This window comes from Ictalurus furcatus, chromosome 10, assembly GCF_023375685.1.
Source record: "Ictalurus furcatus strain D&B chromosome 10, Billie_1.0, whole genome shotgun sequence".
Taxonomy (NCBI): domain Eukaryota; kingdom Metazoa; phylum Chordata; class Actinopteri; order Siluriformes; family Ictaluridae; genus Ictalurus; species Ictalurus furcatus.
In genome coordinates, this window is record NC_071264.1 from 24,709,863 (window position 1) to 24,734,239 (window position 24,377).

Genomic DNA, 24,377 nt, shown 5'->3' on the forward strand with positions numbered 1-24,377 from the left:
ATAGAATAGTTTGCATGTACTTATAGCGAACCTATTGACACATAAACATTAGTTCACATTTTAAGCCCGACCTAATTCATTGTCTGTTACTTCATCTGCGAGGTCCATGTGGGTTTAACTGTAAAACTTGAGGGTTTGATTGTGCTGGTTGATTTTTGCCAGTGAGATTATTAATACAAATTTCCTATACATAGATAAATGTATTTGTTGAAATGAGTTCTGTACAAAGGAAACCATTAATGAATTAATCCATCCATCCATTCATCCATCCATCCACAGTGCCTGTCACTAGTGATGTTACAAACTCATAACAAGATTATTTTTGCTATAACTGTACATCACAAAGTGTTTTATTATGTTTTTGGACAGATGTAGTTCTACCTGATAGTGACAACTGAACTACACTACATATGCAAAAGTATTCAAACACCTCTTATAATTCATCATACTATGACATTTTAAAGAATCTTACTAAATATCAATTCCTTTATACAAAAAAATACAAAAGCAGTTCAATCTGAGTAGCATTTTACTAATATAACTGAAATATTGTTCAATTAAGAAGTGCCCCAAATTAAGAAAACTAATGTAAGTTTCTTTTAAACAAACCTGTTAGAACTTCTTTTCTCAGATTTCACCACTTTATCATATTGTATACAGTGTAAATGTATGACAGTATCAGTGAATCATGTGTATCAGTACAGTCATGTGAAAGAATAAGTACACCCCATGGAAACTGATGGCTTTTTTACATATTTGCACAAGCAAACATTTGATCCTCTTTGAAACAGTGCCTATTAATAAAGGTGATACACTATGAAATGGCACATAAAATTGACATTTTGTAGTAATTTTCACAGTTAAAAAAAAGTGCTCTGGACAGATGAATCAGTGTAACAGCAGACATGTTTGGTGTAGACCAAAGATAGCTTATCGTGAGAAGCACCTCATCCGAACTGTGAGGCACGGTGGTGGAAATGTTATGGTTTGGGGTTGCTTCGCTGCTTCAGGGACTGGACATTTTGCAATCATTGATTCAACTATGAATTCTGCATCTTCTCAAAGAGTGCTTGAAGATAATGTGAAGCCATCTGTCCAAAAGTTGAAGTTGACCCGAACATGGACCTTTCAGCAGGATAATGATCCTAAACACACTAGCAAATCCACCAAGGAATGGCTCAAAAAGAAGAAATGGAGGGTTACAGAATGGCCTAGTCAAAGCCTGGATTTGAATCCCATTGAAATGTAGTGGGGGATTTGAAACAGGGTGTACATGGTGGCTCAATGGTTAAGGGTCTAGGTTACTGATCAGAAGGTCAGGGGGTCCAGCACTGCCTAGCTTGAGCAAGGCATTTAACCCTCTTTGCTCAAGCAGTGACCCTGTGTTCTGACTCAATCCCCCTAACAAGCTGGGATATGTGAAGACTTTTTTTTTTTTTGCTGTATTGTGTATGTGACAAATAAAGTCTTCTTCAAGAAAATATTCAAATATCTTTCAACTGAAAAAATATTGCATGGACGAGTGGTCAAAAATTCCAGAAAGCCTGGTGGCCAATTATGCAAAACGCCTTCTGCTAAAAGGGATATAATACTAGCTTCTGAGGCCAAGGGTGTACTTACTTTTTCCACAGAAGAATATCACAGCTATTGATATTTCTGTTGAGTAAAGATTAAAAATGCAAATTTTCTTGTGGTTTTATTCAAGCATATCAGCTTCATTAATGGGCTCTGTTTCAAAGACCATCAAATGTTTGCTTGTCCAAATATGTCAAAGCCAACAATTTCCATGGGGTGTACTTATTTTTTTTTTTTCAAATGACTGTATATGGAAACATAATCTATATTAAACCAATATATAAGGAACATGTTATTTAGGAATATGGTGAATATAAAATAGAACATTCTGTATGATAAATAAATATAGATAAAATATCTGTTTATTACATTATTTTAATATTTCATTACCTTTTGCTATACCTCACAATATCATTTTGTTTTATAAATGGGCCAACATGCTGCTTTGGGCTACTTCAAGAGAATAGTGTGTACATTTTGTACAGTATATTCATTAAAGAGACAGATTTGTTTTTATTATAAAATCATTAGAAATGTACACTCAGTACAGGAAAACTGGTACACCTGCACATTCATGCAGTTATTCAATCAGCCAATCATGTGGCAGCAACACAGTGTATAAAATCATGCAGCTAAGAGGTGTAGCCTCAGATTCCTGTTCCTGACTGAAAGCAGTGGAACTTGATGTGGTCTTCCCCTGTTGTAGCCTATCCTCCTCAAAGTTCGGCATGTTGTGTGTTCTGAGATGCTTTCTGTTCAACATTTTTTTGAAAGAGTGGTTATTTGAGTTACTGTAGCCTTGCTGTCAGCTTGAGTTGGATGTTTGTTTGTTTTTTGCACCATTGTGTGAAAAGTTTAGAGACTGTTGTGTGCAAAAACATAAGGAGATCAGTGTTTTCCCTCCATTCTGATATTTGATTTGAACATTAATTGAAGCTCTTGAACTCTTGATCTGTAGGAAGCTCTTGATCTGTATGACTTGATGCATTGCACTGATTGCAGATAATTGCACGAATGAATAGGTGTTCCTATAGGTGTAATAGGTGTTTAATACACTTGAACAGGTGTTCCTATTAAAGTGGCTGGTGAGTGTATTCAGTATATGCCTAACCGAGGCTGAAATGTTTTAATGCATGTGATAATTGCTTGGTGTAATAACCAAGATAAGTTTATAAGAAGGGCATGTGGGAAAAAATGTGGTACATATTTCATATAAAAATTATTGTCATTTCTGGAAAAATGTCCTACTTAATTTCAGCACCATCCTTAGACAAATTACGAAAACACTTGGTGTGACACTTTACTTCATTCATTGATACAGTTCCATTGTCTGGTATATATCTGTAAATACATAGATATTCCAATAAACCAATAAATATTGCTCCAATAGGCTCAGCAACGTTCTAAACATGGAAGTACTATTTTCCTTTGACAAGGATGACATTGACTTGCAATATGCATCACTCTACAAAAAAAACTATAAAACATTTAAATAAAATGTCAAATGGTGCATAATTAAGGCAAGAGGGAAACCATGCCAGATAGATTTTTGTACGAACCACTCCTTTAAAAAAAAAAAAAAAAGATTTAAAGACTCTACATCACACATATTAATCCTTTGTTATTACCCTCAACAGAGAATATTGATATTAACGACACATCACTGAAGAGCAAACTAATAATCACATAGGACGATGTCTGTTGGGCTCTCAAATTCATTTCCCAGTTTACCTCATGTCAGAATATCCCTGTGCATCTTATTATTCTATATATTATCCAGCATAAATTAAAAAAAAAAAAAAAAAGGAATATTTGTCTGCAGTGTCCGGTCACTTGTAATTGTATAATAGTGGTAAAAAAAAAACAAAACATGGGTACATGACATGGGTATAGGGTCCTGCACAGAGAAAAGGAAAAAAGAAGCAGATAAGACCTAGTGAAATTAAAAAAGGGATGGAAAAAGTGTTCCATCAGTCCATTTGATATCTAACTGCTGTGGAAAACACAGAAGAGGTGATGACCAAATTGATTAAGGAATAAAACATGTCTGGATGTACTGTTATAGGAGAATAATCAAAAACAGGGAGGTGTCAAACAGCCCAGCATGAAGTGGCGTTATTGTTGTTTATTGTTCTATAACAGCATGTCCAGAAGTGTTGTATTCCTCTTACAGTATACCACAGTGATTTGCCAACAATGACCATTTTTTTAATTCATTAAGGAATGACACATGCGTTTTATCCATTTCTAGTTACATTAAATGTTGTGGAACATCTGCAAGACAAGTTAGTTCATGTATAGCAGCTATAAAAATTATTCCCTCAACAGCCTCGCAAGACCCCATCTATAAAGTCAAAGAAACATATCCTAAAAAGAAAGCGTCACCATATTAGCAATTATACATTTTTCTTAGATTATGTAGATCGTCTGCCATACAAGTCCCTGTGAATAAGTTGTTTTATAGAAATAATAACATATTAGAACGAGTGCATTGATATAAACCTATCATTTGAATTATAGCCAGCACTAATGTCAGAGCTGCTTTTATAGAAAATTAATCTACACCTCCTGACCAATCAGAATTGAGAAGTCAACAGCACTGTGGTCTAATTGCTAACATTTTCTACATAGACCAAGGTAACACTAATGAGTAAAATTTTACAATAACGAGAAACAAAACATGTACACAGTCTTCGTGGCATGGCACTGGGGATGTCTGTGGCTTTGGCCTGGGTTTGATTGGAAAGTTCTGAGTACATGATGCCATAATAGAATACTGATAGAAAATGGAGAAGCCTGTCACACATTCCCAGTCTCTCATTTATTCATGAGCTAGCCTCCCATCCAGCGCAGCTTGTAGGCTAGCCAGCGTCTCAGCGGGCAAAAATATTCATTGTGGAATTGCTGAAACTCAGCTGTTTGTCGGATGTCCCTCAGAAAGGCCACATCAAGTTCAGACTCTGTCAGAGCAATGAGAAGCAGGAGGAGGGCCAGGAGCAGCGTGAGGGTGACCAAGAAGAGCCGTGCCAAACTTCCAATCACCTTACTTACTTGCTTTACCTCCATGCTACCAGTGGGTGTCTGGATTTTTCCCAGGTGATAGACTCTTTCTGTAAACTTAGCAACAACCAGCCTCCCACTTTTTGGAATAACTGCTTCTGTTTTTTTCTCCTCTTGGACACTGGGAGGGCTGTTCATGTGCTGACACAAGGCCTGGTCCAGTGAACAGTTGCTGGAGAAAGGTGTGGGTAACACACTGTCAGTGGGCTTGTACAATTCCTCAGAAAATTCTGATGCCCCATTTCTACCCTCAGCACAATTGCTATGGGACCTCAGTAAGGAGTGGCCATGAGAAATGGACCGCACTGGAGTGGAGTGGCCACTGTCACGTAAAGACTCCAAACCTGGAAATGAACAAACAGGTAACAAGGTTTACTTTTGAAATATTACTGAATTATGTTCATGTACTATACATAGAGATAAACAAAATACATTGTTCAGAATGAACAGATAATGTGTTCTAAATAAAAACAAATATAGATACAAATAAGAGGTACACGATTTGTTTTTTTGGGTTTTTTTTTTTTAAAGCTTTCCAGAATCTGGTTGAGATTAAAGGTGCGCATCAGGACCAAACAAAAAGTGGTGCAAGCAGGAGGTATTTACTTTCATCTACACCCAAATGTGTGGTCAGATAGGAAGCTTGTGGAACAAGATAGCACAGTTCTGATAGAACAGTTCTGAACACATACAGTGCTGTGAAAAAGTATTTTCCCCACATCCTGATTTCTTCTGTTTTTATGTATATCTATAGTTTTAGATCTTCAAACAAAATACAACATAAAACAAAGTTTTATGAGTAAACACATAATACAGGTTTTATTTATTTTATTGAAGCAAAAAAAAAAAGTTATTCAACACCTATCACCAATGTGAAAAACTAGCTGTCCCCTTAAACTTAAAATCTGTTGTGCCACCTTTAGCAACCAAAAGCCCTGTTCACACCGAGGGCGATTTTCGCAGAATGAAAAAAGTTAAAAGTCAGTTTAACAACGCAATGGCTGTCAATGGGAGTGTTCACACACAGGCATAAAATGCGTGGCGCCAAAGCGTTAAATTTTTTTATGTTGGGGGGGTTTGTTTTTTGGGGTGTTTTTGACGTGCTGCGTTAAAAACTGTCCAACCAATGAGATTTGCGCTTTTGTTCAAGTGCCCGGAGCCGCTGAAGTTACATAAAAGTAAGACTTCGTGGCGCTCAAGTACAAAACTGTCTTACCGACGAAGAAGCCGTCCATTTTAGTGAGAGTGCGTAAGTGACTTAGCCAAAATAAAATGCTCTCTGCTAATAAATCCTTCTGCCTACACACATAAACAAGGTGTCCTTTGAAAGAACCAGATTCAAAATTACATACTGAATACGATACAAGTGTATTTATTATGTTGTGGAAATTTTTTTGACGACACTGAAATGCAAGCATATATTCTAAGTGATTCATTTAAATCTTTCAGTGTTGTTTTCTACATTAAACAGCATTGTTTGTTTCTTTGTCTCTTCCCTGCAAATGACAATCTGCTGATTGACAGCCCATTGTATTTATTTTGCACCTGGCATATATATGCATATAAGTATACTTGACCTCTTATTCAAATAGCTAAGTGCCCCATTACTGAGTCATGTATTATCATATTGACCACAAAAAAGACTATTCATACTCAACATTTCATCAATCTGCAGGAACATTAACATTTTTGGGCACAACAACAGTGATTTCAAAACACTGCTTCTTGAAGCTTCGAATCCTTTATGAATCTTTTGTTTTGAATCAGTGGTTCGGCGTATATCAAATTGGGCAAGTCACGTGATTTCAGCAAACGAGGTTTCGTTACATCATTACCGTTTCGAAATGTTTCGAAATTTCCATGGTTCGCCGCTAGGGGGTGTTGATCTCCAGGTGAACCAATGAATCAGTGTTTAATATATCATTTAAACTGTTCTCCGTTCAGTTTTGAGTTATGTAGGTTTATAAACCTGAAATGATCAAATTGTGTTTGTACTGATCCATGGTCAGTGCTTGCCTCAGGATGCCTTTTTAATCATCTGACGTGAAATCCCACCAAATTTCCTGATACAAATAAAGAGGACATGGCCAGATGTTGTGGGTTATTACGTAGGCGGGAGAGAATTTGGACAGTTTTGCATTTATTAATCTTAATTTTTCATGACTAAAATAATCTATAGTTATTCACAATGAGGAGCCTACAGGTTACAAAACTAAGCTCATGTGGTTGTCAGACAGATGTTAAAAACTCAACACATTAAAAAAAAAAAGGCACAACAATATATATATATATATATATATATATATATATATATATATATATATATATAAAATTAAATGGCTAGTCACACAGGATTCAAACCCAAGACAGCAGCGTACCAGTTGAGAACTCTAGCGGCTCCTCCACACACTTCCCTGCTTACCACAAACATAATTTTATATCTAATTCGTCAACAATTGTCTGACTCGTTGTCAAGGTTGCTTCAGATCAACACCTGTAAGTGACCACTAGGTGTCACCGTGGAGACAGGTTTCGGATTGTTTCGAAGCCTCGACACAATAGGGCACAATTGCTTCAACGGCTTCAGTGTTCCACAAAGCCTCAGTCTGCCCCCCACTAGGATTTAGCTTTAAAGAAGTATTTGTTGCAGTGTCCAAATCACCAAATACCTTACATTTCGCAAAAGTGCATACGTGCTTTAGTCAGTTCGTAAAAAGTGTGTGAATGGCTTAAAGATGTAAATACTGGCTCTCTTCTTCTTCTCAGTGATAAGCGGGAGTCAGAAACAGAAAATTGTGCAGCGCCAACTTGTGCCACCTGCTTTTCAATAAGCGCCATCTGCTGTCAGGGAGTGAATTTGCGCTTTCATTCAGTGCATCGCCCACGTTTAATAGCTGGGTGTGAACACAAAAAAACGCAGCAAAAAACAGACCGGTGTGAACAGGCCCAAACACTTCCGATACCTGGAGATCAGTCTTTCACTTACTTCTAGGACTAGGACTTATTGCTATGATCACCGTCTTGCTGCATAATCCAGTTGTACTTGAGTTTCAACTTATGGACTGAAGAACAGACATTCTCTGTTAGTATTTTAGGGTAGAGAACAGAATTCATCTTTCACTCCATTAGTTGCCCAGCCGCAAAGCATCCCCACACAATCACACTTTCACCACCATGCTTGACCATAGGTATGTTGTTCTTTTTGTGGAATTCTGTGCTTGGATTGTGTCAGATGTAACGGGACCCCTGTCTTCCAAACAGTTCCACTTTCGACTCATCAATCCACAGAACATTCTCCCAAAAGGTTTGAGGATCATCAAAGGTGTGTTTTGGCAAAATTCAAACAAGCTTTAATGGTCTTCTGGGTGGCACGTTCGCCTCACACCTCCAGGGTCTGGGGTTCGATTCCTGCCAGGGCCATGTGTGTGCGGAGTTTGCATGTTCTCCCCTTGCTGCGGGGGGTTTCCTCCGGGTGCTCCGGTTTCCTCCCCCAGTCCAAAGACATGCATGGTAGGCTGATTGGTGTGTCTAAAGTGTCTGTAGTGTATGAATGGGTGTGTGAGTGTGTATGAGATTGTGCCCTGTGATGGACTGGCACCCTGTCCAGGGTATACCCTGCCTTGTGCCCGATGCTTCCTGGGATAGGCTCCAGGTTCCCCGTGACCCTGAAAAGGAGTAAGCGGTTGAACATGGATGGATGGTCTTCCGGGTTAGCAGTGGTTTTCATCTCGCCACTCTTTCATGGATGCCATTTTCGCCCAGTGTCTCTCTGATAGTGGAGTCATGAACAGTGACCTTTATTGATGCAAGAGAGACCTGTAGGTCCTTTGATGTTGTCCTTGGCTCTTTTGTGACTTGCTGGATGAGTCGTCGCTGTGCTCTTGGAGGAATTTTGGATGGTTGGCCACTTCTGGGAAGGTTCACTACTGTGCCGAGTTTTTCCATTTGGAGATAATGGCTCTCACTGTAGTTCTTTGGAGTCCCAGAGCATAGCTTGAAATAGCTTGAGCATAATTGAAATAGCTTTGTAACCCTTCCCAGACTCATGTATTTCAATCACCTTCTTCCTCATCATTTCTGGAATTTCTTTCAATTTTGGCATAGTATGTTACTGGGTAAGGCCTTTTAACCAACTTCATGCTGTTGAAAAAGTTCTATTTAAGAGTTCATTTGATTGAACAGGGTTTGCAGTAATCAGGCCTGGTTGAGTCTAGTCCAGCTGAACTGGATTATGAATTGTAGATTTGGGGAATTAGTAACCACAGGGTCAAATACATTTTCACACAGGCCCAATTAGTATTGGATTACTTTTTTGCTTCAATAAATAACATCATCATTTAAAAACTGTATTTTGTGTTTACTCAGGTTGCCTTTGTTTTATCTTAGTTTTTGTTTTAATTTCTGAAACAATTTAGTATGAGATATACACAAAAACAGAAGAAATCAGGATGGGGCAAATACTTTTTCACAGCACTGTATACTGTATGTAAGACTGCAAACATGTACCAACAACATACAGTATCATCATATTAATGACATTCTTACACATTTTGCCATCAAGGTCTGTAGATGACACTATCCTCAGCCTGAAAGATGATTAAAATTAATTTTTTGCATATTATGCAAATTACACAAACATTGCTAATTGATGTGAATTGCACCTTTATTTGACAAATTCATTAGAAAATGGAGCAAGCATGTTAAATGTTTGATGAGTCAGGTGAGTCAGTTCAGCTACAGTTTGATAAGGCAGACAACTGGCAGTTAAAGGTCATGTACTAATTTGCCGGTAGTAATAGGTGACTTGTTTTTTTGAAATGTACTTTCTGTGCAGTTGCAGTTTGCTTCTTTATTTGTATAGTATACAGCCTGGATTGTCCTCTTAACTGATGTGATGGTTTATATGTCATTTATCCTATATCTTACTGACTGTTTAATTGGTGTTGTTAAACACAAGTAAGCACTATCACATGAGAAAGGGTGCTGTCATACTGAATATTCCACAGGTCCACAACCATGCCAATATTCAGTATGGCAGTATGAGTGCAATTAATATCAAGTAATGTACATTTCAGACATAATATGGTGAAATCTTTTGTTTATTTTCTGCCCTGTCAACAGAAGTAGTTGATATATAGTAAGATTTTTGGCTACTTATTACTGCCATAGAGATTTTTTTTTTTATTTCTGAACCTTGCACAGACATAACACATTATTTGTATGCCTACTTGTTTCTGAGATATAGAGGTTTGGATGAAACCCAATTAAATTCAAGGACCAGTGAAATGGCCTAATAACTATATGAACTCAATATATGAAAATCTTGAAAATAGTGGGTTGTGACTGGTTAAAAAAAATTATAGATCCCCTGGTTATGCCTCATGGTTCGTGGACCCCTGGGATTCCCTGAAACACACTTTCAAAACCACTGGTCTGGTCTAGGTATAATGCTGCATTCAACTTAACTCACAAGTGGGACATCTGAACACAGATTAAGTCATTTTCGAGCTCAGTGTGTTTGGGCAATAAAGTGGGAATTCATATGAAAGGGTGCTGTGTTAGCCAGCTAACAGTAGTGATCAGGAGTTATGTATTTACTTTCTAAAAAATGTGAACTGTATGGTCAGTGTTATAGTTTTAACCAACTTATGTGTCTATGTTGATTAAACTAAAGTAAATACTATTACACTACTAAAGTAATGAAGTGGGATTTTATTTACTGTTGGCGGTGTGAGTGGCCATGTTGACATGAAGGTTGAGAAGACCTCCCTGACTTTGTGAGGAGGAATTCTGAGTTTAGTCAGCAGTTGGAGATTCTGACCTTTAGTTGAATGCAGCAAAAGTCAAACAGTGTCCAGGATATTCCCCATCCCCCACATGATATTTCTAATCCTCTTAATCTACTGTAGTACTCAGAACTCAGAGTGAGCTTTGTGATCATTAAAAGCCTTGTCTGCTACATGCTTAGAGGTGTCCTTCGCTAGTTAAAATAGTCACAAGGGTCTCACAAGTTTAGCCTCCAGTTGTTGTTTTACCGTAGATGAACCCAACATATTTAAGCCTGAAAACAATCCAGATTAGTGTCACTGCAGCATAAAACTTGCCTAATAATTCACTAAATTATGAATGAAGTGTTGGTGTCTTTAAAAATAGAGACTAGGTCACAGTTAATGCCGTAGCTAAAAACAGATAATAAGCTGGATGTATTGATTTTACAATGTGAGAACACTGTGTGTAAAATATATGCACATAACATTTCAATTTGTAAAAATATAAAGCATCTTTCTATTCTCAAAGACAAAAGAAAGTATGTTTATGTTTACCCTCCATTATAGACATATGGACTGCTCTTCTGCATGTTCGTGGAACACTACTCTGTCGTGGGCCGTGAGCGATGGAAGGACAACTCCTACTAGGGACCATCCCAGCCCTTAGGAACACAAGCAATTTGTTTAACTGTCACTTAAGTGCAAATGAAAATCAATTCCTAAGGGTTAATTGTACAACAGGATTAGACATTTATAAGGAACTTCAGCAAACACAAAACAAACTAATCAAGCTTTAAATATGAACCTACCGGTGGATTTCTGGTGGCGCTCGTCTGATTTTGGCACTTTGCTCCATCACTTCCTTGGCCACTTTTCCACTGTGAGAGAATAAAACACAAAGAAAATTTACTGAATTAACATCAGTTGATTTAATCAGAACATCTGAGCATATCTTAGTATGTCACATCAGGAGGACAGAAAGTCTATCACAGTTAATATCATAATTAACTATAATATCAGTTCATAAAAAAGTAAAACCACCTGAAGACCATTACCTGTATCTGAAACGACTCCCTTTAAAGAAGAGATTACTGCTGGACACTGTCCTTACTTGACTGGATTTCTCAAACCTATAAGAAGACAAAGTTGGGTACAGCTTATTATCATTTGTGGTTAGTCCTAAGGTGAGTCCTGTTCCTCAAGACATAGTTGGCATATGCTATCCAGGTGAGTCTCACCACCCTTGGTAGGTAAGAGGGGTGAAATAGAATTCTAGTGACATATGTAACTGTATTTCCATGAACCCTAGATATACAGCACTATATGGCCACAAGTATGTGGACACTTATCACAAACAATTGCCTAGAATGTCTTTGTATGCTGTAGCATTACGATTTGCCTTCACTGGAACTGTAAGGCAGTGGTGGCTCAGTTGAGTTGCTGTTCAGAAGGTCAGGGTTTCAAGCCATCTCATCGCTAAGCTGTCAGTGTTACATGGCTAACCCTATGCTCTGACCTCAAAGATATGTGAAGAAAAAAAATCTCTGTACTCTAATGTATATGTGACAATTAAAGGCTTCTTCTAAAGGGCTCAAACCTATTTCATGATGATAATGCCCCTGTACACAAAGCAAGGAAAATAAAGACATGGTTTGCCATGGTTGATGTGGAAGAACAAGACATGCCTGCACAGAACCCTGACCTCAACCCCACTGAACACCATTGTAACTTTGTTAATGGGTCTTCTCATGCATGTGGATAAGAAGGTCTCCCGGTGATTCTCATGGCCCCTAGGTTGGTTATCTGGGGTTCATAGAACTATACTAGCTTTCTGTAGGTGCCTTCCACTGTGGGGACCAGAAGCACCTGCTACCTTTTCTTTGACTAACTGTTGACAACTGTTGAACTATGATCATTTGCAAAGACAATCTGTGCTATTCCTTCTAAAGTTTTTCCTCCTAAGATCTTTCTTATTGAGATTTTCCTCAGTGCTGTCAATCTTGGCCTGCTCATTGAGGGTTAAGGCACTGATTGTCTGTTGCCTTTGTGTTGGCATTATAAACATTTAACTAAATTACATTCTATAACTTTATTCATACTTAGATACATGGATTGTGGATTTACAGTATGTCCATTACTGTGCAAAGTCTTAGGCTCATGCAAAGAAATGCTATAAAGCAAAGATGCCATCAAAAATAACAAAATTAAATGTTTCTACATAATAAAAAAAAATACTATAAAGAGCAGTAAACAGTAATAAACAAAGTCAATATTTTGTGTGACAATCCTTTGCTTACATATGTTTCTTTTTTTGCATGCTAAACCAATCAGGCTTAATTTTTTTACTGACATACACACATTTTTCTATGATATTTAATTTTTTATTGGAAAAGTAATGTTTGGAAATTTAAAATGTTTTTGTATTGACTCAATAATGCAGAATCAATAAACATCTAAAGCAAAATTTGTAATACAAATAGGGTGCCTAAGACTTTTGCACAGTACTCTATTTTAGCCTTATTTTTATTATTTAGTATTTAAGTGTAATAGCCTTAATTTGGGTCTTTGGTAAGATGATCATGCTCAGAGGTGACTCACTGGTAGAAAGCCTGGTTCTCCACTCCACACTTCCACAGGTGCTTACAGGCTTCAGGCGTTGGTGCAAAGTAGGTCAGGATGATATTCTGATCCTGAGTGATGGAAAAAGGAAACAGATCAAGACGTGAATAGGGATACACTGTTCCAATTTTGGACTGAAACGCTGGATGGATATTGTGGCAAATAGTGGCACGTTTCTGACTCGATTTTCTGATGCATTCTATAAAATGAATGCATGTGGTGTTAACTGAAGCACTAAACGTGCATTAAACATAGGAAATATATTTTTTTAAAGCTTTCAGCCATTACATCTCTGATGTATTGCATCAGAAAACAGTGACAGTCGGCTCAGTTATTAGGAGGACGTCAGTATTTGAGTACTGGCTGCCATTACCATATTGAAAATAGAATAAGTGGGCTTGGCGCATGTCTATATGTGTCTGGCAGTTAAAATTATAAGGCAGGGGCATCCAATTGTAACTGGGTAGTGTGTCTGAAGGTTTTCATTCCAATCAAACAGGAGACACACTAGACTGAACCAGTAATATTGGTCTTCAGTCAACTATTATTTGTCTCCTGTTTGGCTGGAATTAACACCTGCAGCCACACTGGCCCTTTGTGGATAAGATTAGACATGCCTGTTATATTGGAAATATTATGAATCCAGAAAAAAGGAGTTCCATTAGTACTTCAGTCCTGGAGGGCAGGCATAAATTGGTAATTTTCACGTTCAAATAACTACTAAACCAGGTAATTAAGCTGGGTTAGGTGTTTTTGAGCAGGAAGATCATTAATTTGTGCTAGATTCCCTCCCTGCAGGATTGCAGTAGGTGATACTTGCCATATAAAACATATAATTGAAAATCACATTTATGGAAAATGTATCTTTTGATTTCTACATGATGATATGATTCTTATATATACTTACTTCCTGTTGGTTTGCATAAATGTGGAAGGTCTTCCCTTCAAACTTCATTTTGGTGACCTCATTCCTGTTGATGAACAACGGACAGTTATCTACACTGACACACACACACCGATCATGTAAATGCAATATGACAGATTTCTCCAACTGACCATTTGAGGAAATGAACTCGCCGGTTTCCTTGAAGCACCACAAAGCCAGACGGAGTAAAACCCAAAAATGCAGCATTTCCTGACACATCCTGCATCAAACAAAGGAAAAATAAACTAAGGACTCAGTGAGTGTAACTATGTTCATACGTATTTCATACTACATTTGTTTATTTTTGTTTATTCCCAGGTTGGACCTCAGAGTTTGCTATGGAAAAATCTCTGATAAAATGTGTATGATATTGACCTTACAAGGGTGTGGATCAACTCCGTACATCTCCAAAGTCTTAGCCTTTCTTAAGAAATTCAACTCAGATGTCTCAGGAGTCTGGCCTCTGTTAAAAGAAAAGAATGATGTATAAATGTTCACACACATATCAAACTTAGCATATAATATAAAAGACGTACACATTTCATCTGGCTAAAAAAAAAACACTGAGAAGATCCTCATAGCACTGCTTCAGCCAGATACTAGTCTCCTGAGATCCATCTGCAGTCTTTTATTTTATGAACACCATTCTATTAATGAACGGGGCTTATCGAGAGACAAATATAGAGCTTAATTATAACCATAATTATGCTCTTACATTAGCTCGGTTTTGTGAATTTCAGCAATGCGGCGTTCAAGGCGTTCAGAGTGCTTGGGGAAGAATTGGAATTTGGAGCTGTAGCCTTCTGGATGCTTCTCTGGAGTGTAGTCTCCAGTTTCAGCTAGATGAGAAAGAAAATATTGAGAAAAATCTACTATAAATACAAAGTATGTCGCATTATTGGCTTCCTCCGCTTAAGACCATGACATCATTCGGGCAGACGAGAAAGTGTAATCGATTACAGATACCCAAAATCAGGACAGAGAGATCCCTAATAATAATTTTAAACCATTTTGCTTTTTAATGAATTAATTCATGTAATTCAGTTTTGTTAAACCATGTGAGTATGGAATCCAAAGTCAAATTCAAAGTCAAAGTATTACTTCCTTTTCATCACAAGAGGCCAAAATACCAAATGAATACACATAAACACACAAACTCAATGGAATTATTCTTTCGTACCAAAGTTTGTTATAAAATGTATTTCAGTACCAGCAACATGTCACAGGTATTACAGCAAACTTCAAAACCTGTCACTAAATATCATTACCTTGTAGAATATGAGCAGCCAGCAGGGCAGCATCAGAGCTCTTGCATAGCAGTCGGCCATGGTACAAATCTCTCTTAATCTGCAAAAAGACCAAATATCTGAAAACAACATCAATAAAAACATTGTTAGATCAGTTTAGTGCACATACTGTACGCTTGGTCCCAATTATAATAGAAATGTTACATTCAGCTGAGATTTTGTTATGATTTATTCTAGCAACTGGACACAACTTTACATTAGGGTTACATTAGTGTTTCTTTAACTGACATTATTTAACAAACCATGAAGTTCAGCATTAATACAGTGTAAGTAACACTAACACTTGTATTAAGTGGTGTTTTTCTTATATAATACACCAAATAAGTAAAATAATCAACATCTGCGATAACAAATGTTTATACTATTAATCAGAAACTGGCAAAAAATTCCAATGTTTACACCTGGAGACTAGAGTTCTGTAAATTATCATCACACTGTCATTGAATTTTTGCCCATTTATGTGATTTTTAGTCGGATTGAATAAACTGCAAATGTATTTGGTCAACATTTAAACAAACTTCAATTTGTACATGTGATGAAACATTACATATTTTACAACCCCAATTCCAAAAGGTTGGTGAACCTCTGCCCATCTTTACTTCTGAAAGACTCTGCCTCTTTAAGATACTCTTTATATACCTAATCATGTTACTGACCTGTTGCCAATTAGCCTCCAGCTGTTTCTTTTTAGAAACACTTACTTTTCAAGCCTTTTGTTGCCCCTGTCCCAACTTTTTTGAGACGTGTTGCTGCCATGAAATTAAAAATGACCCTTTTTTTTCCCCGTAAAATGGTACATTTCCTCAGTTTAAACATTTTATATGATTTTTATGTTCTATTGTGAATAACATATAGGTTTATGAGATTTGCAAATCATTGCATTCAGTTTTTATTTACCTTTTACACAGTGTCCCAACTTTTTTGGACTTGGGGTTGTATTAACACTAATGTTCATGGTTTGCTAATGTTAATTATACCACAGTGCTGTTGAATTCTCTAAAGTGACTGGTGAAAAGGTATTGACTGATTTTCTATATTAATTTCTATGTAGTAGTTCCAACTATAATTCAAATCATGTTAATGTTTCTATAGTAACAGCCCATTCAGAGCAACTTGTACAGCAGATGCTGCTCATATTCTAAGATTAATAATAAACTTTTTTTTAAAAAAAGTTATTAACAAAGACATACATCTCCAGTGTCAGTGCTTTGATACAGTAAGTTTCCCTCCATGGGAAGGTCTTGCACCTTTACACTTTCCATTTTCTCTGTAACCTGGCAAGCTGTGTTTCTTTGTATTATTAACTTCACAAGACAAAAATAAAATGAGGTTGTCGAGGGAAAGACTGAAAGTTGCTATAACCCAAGTGATAACAGACCCCGAGTTGTAAAGTGTTCTACAATATTAAATGCAACTATAAATAGTTAAAAGGTCAATGAAGATTCATTCATTGATAAATTCATAAGTACAGTAAATTGCCATTGTTGGCATATTGCTGTGGTATAAGAGGAAAACACTCTATGAAGTGCTGTTATAAGAAAATTATTTGAGTCGGGATGCATTGCACAACCTTGTCACTGATTATTTTCCCATAGCAGCATACCCCAAAGTGGTTTATTCCTTACTATGTAAAGGCAACCATAATGTAAAGTGGTACAGTTATGGTAATATAATGGAATAAAAAGTACATAAAATATGGAAAATATGGATAGAGGTTTTAATGATATTGATGATGATGATTAGTATAATTTAATAATAATAATAATAATAATAATAATAATAATATTAATAATAATAATAATAATAATAATAATAATAATAATAATATAATCATTATCATCATCATCATCATTATCGTTATTATTATTGTTTAGGTCACAGTGGACTGAAGCACCTGGTGATCTCCTCTTTGAGAGCAGCAGGATCAGGGGGATAGAACTTCACCCGTAAACACATGATGAACGGCGGTTGAGCTAGAGTACAAAAAAGAGTGAAACTGAATGGCAGAGTTATATCTAGAGTTTCCACATGCTCAGATTTTGCAGAACAATTGATATCACAGAAGTGACATATTGTCTTTCACAGTCCTGCAAAGCCACAGTGCATATCAGGAAGTAACTTTCTAAATTACAGTACAGTGAAAAGTAAAACTTACATCTCATCTGTTTGGTGATTGGCTTGTTTAACTCTAGCCAATGCTGAAATGACAAAGTTAAATGAAATGAGTCATACTGATGAATGTAGAAATGTATAGAGCTACCGTTGTTATGTCATTTAATAATGCTTGCATATTTATTACTTTATTCCCTGCACTTATTCATCAGGAAGCATACAGTTGATGCATGTTTCTCCATGAGCTACATTCCAAAAATTTGGTGTGTACCACAGAAAATCAGCATAAACAATGGACATATTGCTATAATTACGCCAGTAATTGTTTTAACTAATATAAGAAATAAAAGAAACTCAAAACGCTCTGTCCAAATGGAGTATTTAGTAAAGCTACCTGAACACTAAAATCATGAATAATACTTATATGAAAATAATCTATTTATTTCTATTAAACATGTTGAACCATCTGTAAACATGAACGGAATGAATAAATGTAGTATTGTACATTTCTTTTACTGTAACTTACCCTCTGTTTCTCTGGGTCTACATATCTGATGCCAAAGTAGTCTTTCTCTAACAGGCTCAAATGATGGCAAATCTGCTCAAAAATCCATCGACCCTTTGCATCTCTCTGTAACATGGACAAAAAAAGAGAGGTGTTTTGAGTATAAAGAAGTAAAATCTACCTTGAATGACTTGCACATTAATCTTCATTAACATGAAGAACATGAATTAACATGAAGATTGATGGTGTCCAAGATTTAAATTATAACGAGTTGATTCTGAGGTTTTTTTTAAAAAACGTCTTCCTTTGACGTGTTGGTCTATTTTCAATCTGGTTAATGGGTTGCTACATTACCCAACGGGCTGCTATATTACCGTGGGATTCAGCCCTCGCTTCATCTCTACCTAACGCGAGTGATGCAGTGGCGCTTTAGCCCTTTAGTCTGTCCAGCTCTCTCACCTCCTCATCTGTACACTCATATCAGCTTCCAAAGCTTTAACTTTCATGCTATTACAACCGTCAACAGCATCATGCTCATCGACTTGTAGATCACTAACTAGCTGAGCCAAGTCTCAGTGCGTTATAGCTACATTACATTCTAAATCTTTCAGTCCAAAATTAGTATTGCTAGGCTGAATTTCTTATTAATATGATGTTGCACATTGCTGGATAATTCTGATTCAGTAAAGTCACTCTTTTATTTTAAGAGCTAACAGCAAAACCTGACTGTCATCCCTTGAAACTCAAGTCTCCATCAGTGAACATTGGATAATTCAACAAAAAAGACTTCTTGTGAAAACTGTATTGAATTTCCTGGTTGCACAATTGCATGTTTTACCGTGTAGTACACAGTTATAGTAGGGAATTATTTATAATTGCACTATCCAGTGTCACCCAGATGATGATGGGTTCCCTTTTGAGTCTGGTTCCTCTCAGGGATTTTTCCTCATATTGTCTCAGGGAGTTTTTCATTGCCACTGTCACCTTTGGCTTGCTCAGGGATAAATTCATACATATATAATTTATGTCCTGAATGTATTTATTTCTGTAAAGCTGCTTTGTGACAATGTCCATTGTTAAAAGCGCTATACAAATCAAATTGAATTGAATTGAAACCTTTTCTCCTGTGTGTCCCTGTGATATCAGTAAGGCAGACAATCACTAACTGCTCAAAGGAATTACGAAAGTACAACACCAAACAACAAATTAGCACCAGAATCACTAAACACATGACAAACATTTCAATATAAATACATTTAATGTGTTTCAATGTCACATTTTCCTTTACATAATCACTTTATCCTCATCAGTATCGTGGTGGATCCAGGACTTATCCCAGGAACTATGGGCATAAGAGAAGAACACAACCAGTCCATTACCGTGCAACACACCTAGCAGCATGATTTCAGAAAATGAACCACCATGCCCTCTATTCATTTAATCTCATCCTTACCCAATTCTAGTTTGTTTTGTAATGCATTTTTTCCCTACATATATAACCCACAATGGTCCCCCTGAGACAATGAGAACACAGACGTACATTTTCGCTAAACTATTCGATTACACATTTGCATATGACTGTTGTGTAAGACATTTTAACAGCAAAAAAATGGAATGGGTATTGCAGCATAATACATCATCATATTTTAGTGTTCTGTTATGGATTTAAAACTGACTATAAACACAACAGTACCAATTGAGAGTCAGCTATATTGTTTTATTTGTATTTTATTGCATGTGGCACTTTGGTGCAGCTGATATATATATATATATATATATATATGTGTGTGTGTGTGTGTGTGTGTGTGTGTGTGTGTGTGTGTGTGCACCTTGCCTGCACGGTTGATGAAGGACTTTTGTCCGAAACGTCCTGTTTCTCTGGAGACTTTGTGTGCTATGCTTAATTTTATGCTAAATCAGCCAAATGTCACCACAATCTCCAAATTCTTATGCATTACTAGCATTATGGGGAGGGGAAGAGGAGGCACTCTCTATGAAGATGTAACTCCTTCTGATTTCTTAGAAAAAAACCAAGGGACATTTTTTTCAAATACTAATCACTGTGACTTTTGCAGCCTTCATAGCATGGGTGTAATGAGTAATAAAAGGTCAAATCTGTGTGCGTCTTGTTGTGTGTGTGTTGTGTTATATCCAAATAATATGTTGAATAAGTGTTTCTCTGTTTTTGTTTTTCATTTAAATGACAACTTGACTGTGTGTGTGGGTGTGTGGGTGTGAGTGCATGTATTAAAGAGACACAGGGATTGATATACCCTTCTATCAATGTGGCAGGGAAGGAGCCACACGCAGTCAGCAATCTTTCAAAAGAAAACGTGTCACATTACACTAATAAGCGTTTTATGTCTAGCTGCACCTCTCTGACCTCCTCAATGGCTTAATGAGGACAGGACAGTGCTTGAGGGAATGAAGAGCAGAGAGGACAGGAAAAGGAGAGGAGAACAGAGGACAGACCTCACTTTTTTTTATCCCAGTTCTCCACACTCATAATTTCTCCATCAAATCCCTCTTTTCTCGGCTTTGTGAGGCTTCAGCAACAGTCTCCATGTCTAGATGACTTTTTATTGTGTCAGAAAAAAAGCAGGAGCAGCTGGAGACCGATGATGGAATCTGTCTGTTGCTATGGAAACCACAAGCTCACCTTGAATTCCAAGGACAGTGGAATGTCGTGGTTGGAGAATGGCATTCCCAACTGCATCAAATGTATGATGTCACTAACAAGCACTAGCACTCACACTGATTTATATCACACGTATGCGCTCAACAGTGCCGTAAAAGCTCTAGAGTCTAGAACTATCAATGGAAAAAAATTCCACTTGGGTATGCAGTGTGTTTGTCTGATCCTAAAAAGATGTAAGTAAGACAGCATTTAGTTTTTGAAATTGAATTGTTGAAACAATTAAACTAGATGCAGGTAAATCATTGGTTTGAAAGTACATACTAGCCAATCATAGGCATCTGTGAGCTCATGAACGAGGATAAAGGCAGATAGTGCCTTCCTCTGAGTGTGTTATGCTGACCTGTGACGCAGCATGAGCAGCAGTTGTTGGATTTTTCATATAACATTACAATGACGTATATATATATTGTTGTTTCTTAATAGATTGGATACTTTAAATGAAATAGAAAGGAACAGTCCAACACAAAAGACAATAGTCACTTAGTAAGGTGTAGGCCACTACAAGGCTTTAGCAAATCCTTTACCCTATAATATATTTCCTCAGTGAACTCCAAATCTTTCCAAAAACGTTAGATTTACCTTATACCACACATGTAAGTTTCTCTTAAATCATCATCAGGTACAGTCTCTGTCAAATATTTCACATAACTGAAAAAATATATGTAATTCCATGGTTGCATTTAACATATACTCACCAACCAATTTAATAGGAACACCTGTACATCTGCTCATTTGTAAAATTATCCAATCCATGTGGCCGCACAGCAGTGCATAAAATCATGCAGATACAGGTCATTTGTACTGGTTTGGTGAGTCTTTGCCCAAAGTAGTCTGTACCTTCATATTCCTGTTCTTGGCTGACAGGAGTGGAACCTGATATGGTCATCTACTGTTGTAGCCAATATGCCTCAGGGTTGTTGTGCATTCTGAGATGCTTTTCTGCTCACCATAGTTGTAAAGAGTGGTTATTTTAGCAACGGCAGCCTTCCAAGCAGCTCGAACTCTTCTGGATATTCTCCTCTGACAAGGTGTTTCTTCCCACAGAACTGTGTAAACTCTAGAGACTGTTGTGAGTGAAAATCCCAGAAAATCAGCAGTTTCTGAAATACTCGAATTAGCACATCTGACACCATAAACCATGTTATGGTCAAAGTCACTGAGATTACATTTTTTGAATAATTGCATGAGTTAGCAGGAGCAGAAGTGTTCCTAATAAAGTGGTCGGTGCGTGTGCAACAAAGAAAGAATCAGGCTACGCCAAAAAATTTATTCTGACTATTCTGAAATACTATTTAGTGCTCTAGCCTGAAATTTAGATACCCACAGTTTTGTAATGCGCTCATGCTACCTAGCATACTTCAACAATGTGAGAAATGTGATGTAAATAAATCCATTCACCTGATCCCCAAAGACAAAGCCCTCCATGAACACTGGATTCATTTCATCCTCATGGGTTTACATGGCTGCAAACAATTTTATTCAGCTCAGAGGTTCATGAATCAACAAATTGCTGATGTTTGGATTTTAAAGAAAATGTCTGCTTGTGTTGATGTGCTTCTCTCTTCCTTAAGCATGCTATGTAGCTAACTAATTTACCAGAGTACACTAATCTTACCCCGGTGACTTCCAAATCCTTCAGTTAATTCGGCCATTACAAAAACTCACCACTCTAAAACTTCTTGCTGTTCCTCAGATTATGCATCAGACTGCATCAGTATTTTGGAAGTTCCCCAAGTCAAGTAATAAATATTAATCAACGTTGAGTCTTTGCTTATGAATATTCAGAGACCATGGACAGTCTCGAAGAAAATGGAGAGGCAGGCACACTACAATAATTTATTAAAAATAAGGCATGAAACATATATAGCCATTATGTTTAAAGGCTGTAAATGAATTATGGCACCTTTAAAGGGCCTTGGAACCATTTTTGGCCCTGCAGAGAGTACTACTCATATGTAACAAGGACCGCCATTGCCCTATCTCACAAATTCTCTAGATGTTTCAGTTTCATCTCGTTCACACAACTCGGATTACAGTCTAGAGTTAAGAGTATGTAAATGTAAGTGATACATTGGGATCATAGAATGTACAAATTTATCCAAAAAATAAATGAATTAATAACATTTTGTAACTCTTCATATCCACAGTGTCATAACCATAGTTCCACCTTCATCAAAAGGTTAAACTGAACTAAAATGGCTTGATTTAAACCTCCTGCTCGATCCCATAGTAACACCTCAGATCAAGATGAGTTGCACGTACTGTAGCACTGCAAAGATGAACTAAAACTCAGACTCAGCTCTGAGACTCAGATTGGTGGCAGCATGGAAATAAAATCCAGCTTGATATGTATCTTCTGCACGAAATTGTTGTTGTTGTTGTTGTTTTTTTTAAGAAGAAGAAAACGACATCCCAGATATCCTAGGGACAGCGTGTGTGTGTGTGTGTGTGTATGTATGTGTGTGGGGGGGGAGCAGAAATCTCAGTCTAATGCTGCATGCGTCGAAATATATGAGCTTTAAGAACTTTAAATACGAGCTGTGCGCTTATCTGACCACACCTCAAGCAAGTACCCAAAGCGTTATCACCAGCACCATACAGTACGCAGACAAGACAGACTGACAGACAGACAGACAGACAGACAGAAAGTAACGCGTGCGTTCGAACCGCTTGACAGATCTCCGACATGCACGCGCACAAGCGCAGGGAATTTGCATGGCTTGATGCGCAACATCAGGACCAACCAAGCAGCATGGAAAACACGTGTGGTGTCATGAAAACATGTCGAAACTGACCTGTACCGTGCAGGTGTATTCCGTGTCGTCCAGCAGCCGGACAGTGCAGTTGAATTCTCTGTCCAGACTCCGAACACTGCCGCTCAAAACCCGACTCAACATCCTGCCCGGTCACTGGATGCTGGCGCAAACATCAAGCTGGACGCAACATGTCAGCGGTTCATGGATCAATATTGCTTGTCTTTGGTCAACCTGCTGCGTGACACAAAGCGTTTGGAGTAGCCGCGATGTGACGCCGACGGACGCGCTGATGGTTGCACATACAGGACACTCAAACGCAGCCTGGTCATATTTATTCGACAGGGCAATTCCTTGAGACTATAGGTTTTTATAAGCACATGAAAAACAGCGCGTGAAAATACGGCTAATTTATTCAGATTATTGTACCCCCCACCAAAAAAAAAAAAAAAAAACACGTTCAATGATGGTGCAGGGTAAGTGTTCCTCCGTCTGCTTCCCAGAGCTGTTCAGTGTGCGTCATCCATTACAAACGATCTCATAGGCTCGCTCTTTAGTGACTCATTCCTTCAAAGCACGGCTGGTATCTTTCGAAAAATATATATAAAACACACACACACACACACAAATCCTGGCAGTATTTTATCTGTAATAATCCAACATGGCACAGTAATGCAATAATAACACAACAACAACCATCCATTAAGAAAAAAAAAAAACACATTCTGTATTAAGCCTCTCTAATACATGTGTATTTACACATTACACATAAATTAGATGCTACAAGCAGCTGTTTACACAGATAGAGAACACTGCTGTTTCATCCTGTTCTTCACATGTCTGTGTGGGTTTCCTCCGGGGTCTCTGGTTTCCTCCCACTTCCCAAAAACAAGGCAGTAAGTGGATTAGCTACAGGTATACTAAATTTCCGTTAGATGTGTTTTATATGTGTGTGTGTGTGTGTGTGTGTGTGTGTGTGTGTGTGCGCGTGCTGCCCTGAGATAGATTTCATAGATAATGTCCATGCAGGGTGTATTCATGCCTCACACCCAGTA

The 24,377-nt window shown here is 37.5% G+C and overlaps 1 protein-coding gene across 1 annotated transcript; it reads right to left on the reverse strand.

Annotated features, from left to right (window-relative positions):
- Nucleotides 1–4,392: 4,392 nt before the first annotated feature.
- Nucleotides 4,393–24,359, reverse strand: frmd5b (FERM domain containing 5b). Its single transcript, XM_053633985.1, is given in 14 exon segments — nucleotides 4,393–4,979; nucleotides 10,959–11,065; nucleotides 11,213–11,281; nucleotides 11,459–11,533; nucleotides 13,002–13,093; nucleotides 13,930–13,993; nucleotides 14,079–14,167; nucleotides 14,323–14,410; nucleotides 14,663–14,786; nucleotides 15,216–15,313; nucleotides 17,149–17,227; nucleotides 17,410–17,452; nucleotides 17,893–17,997; nucleotides 23,365–24,359. Coding segments are annotated over 14 exon segments (1,722 nt in total). The 5' UTR covers nucleotides 23,467–24,359.
- Nucleotides 24,360–24,377: the final 18 nt, after the last annotated feature.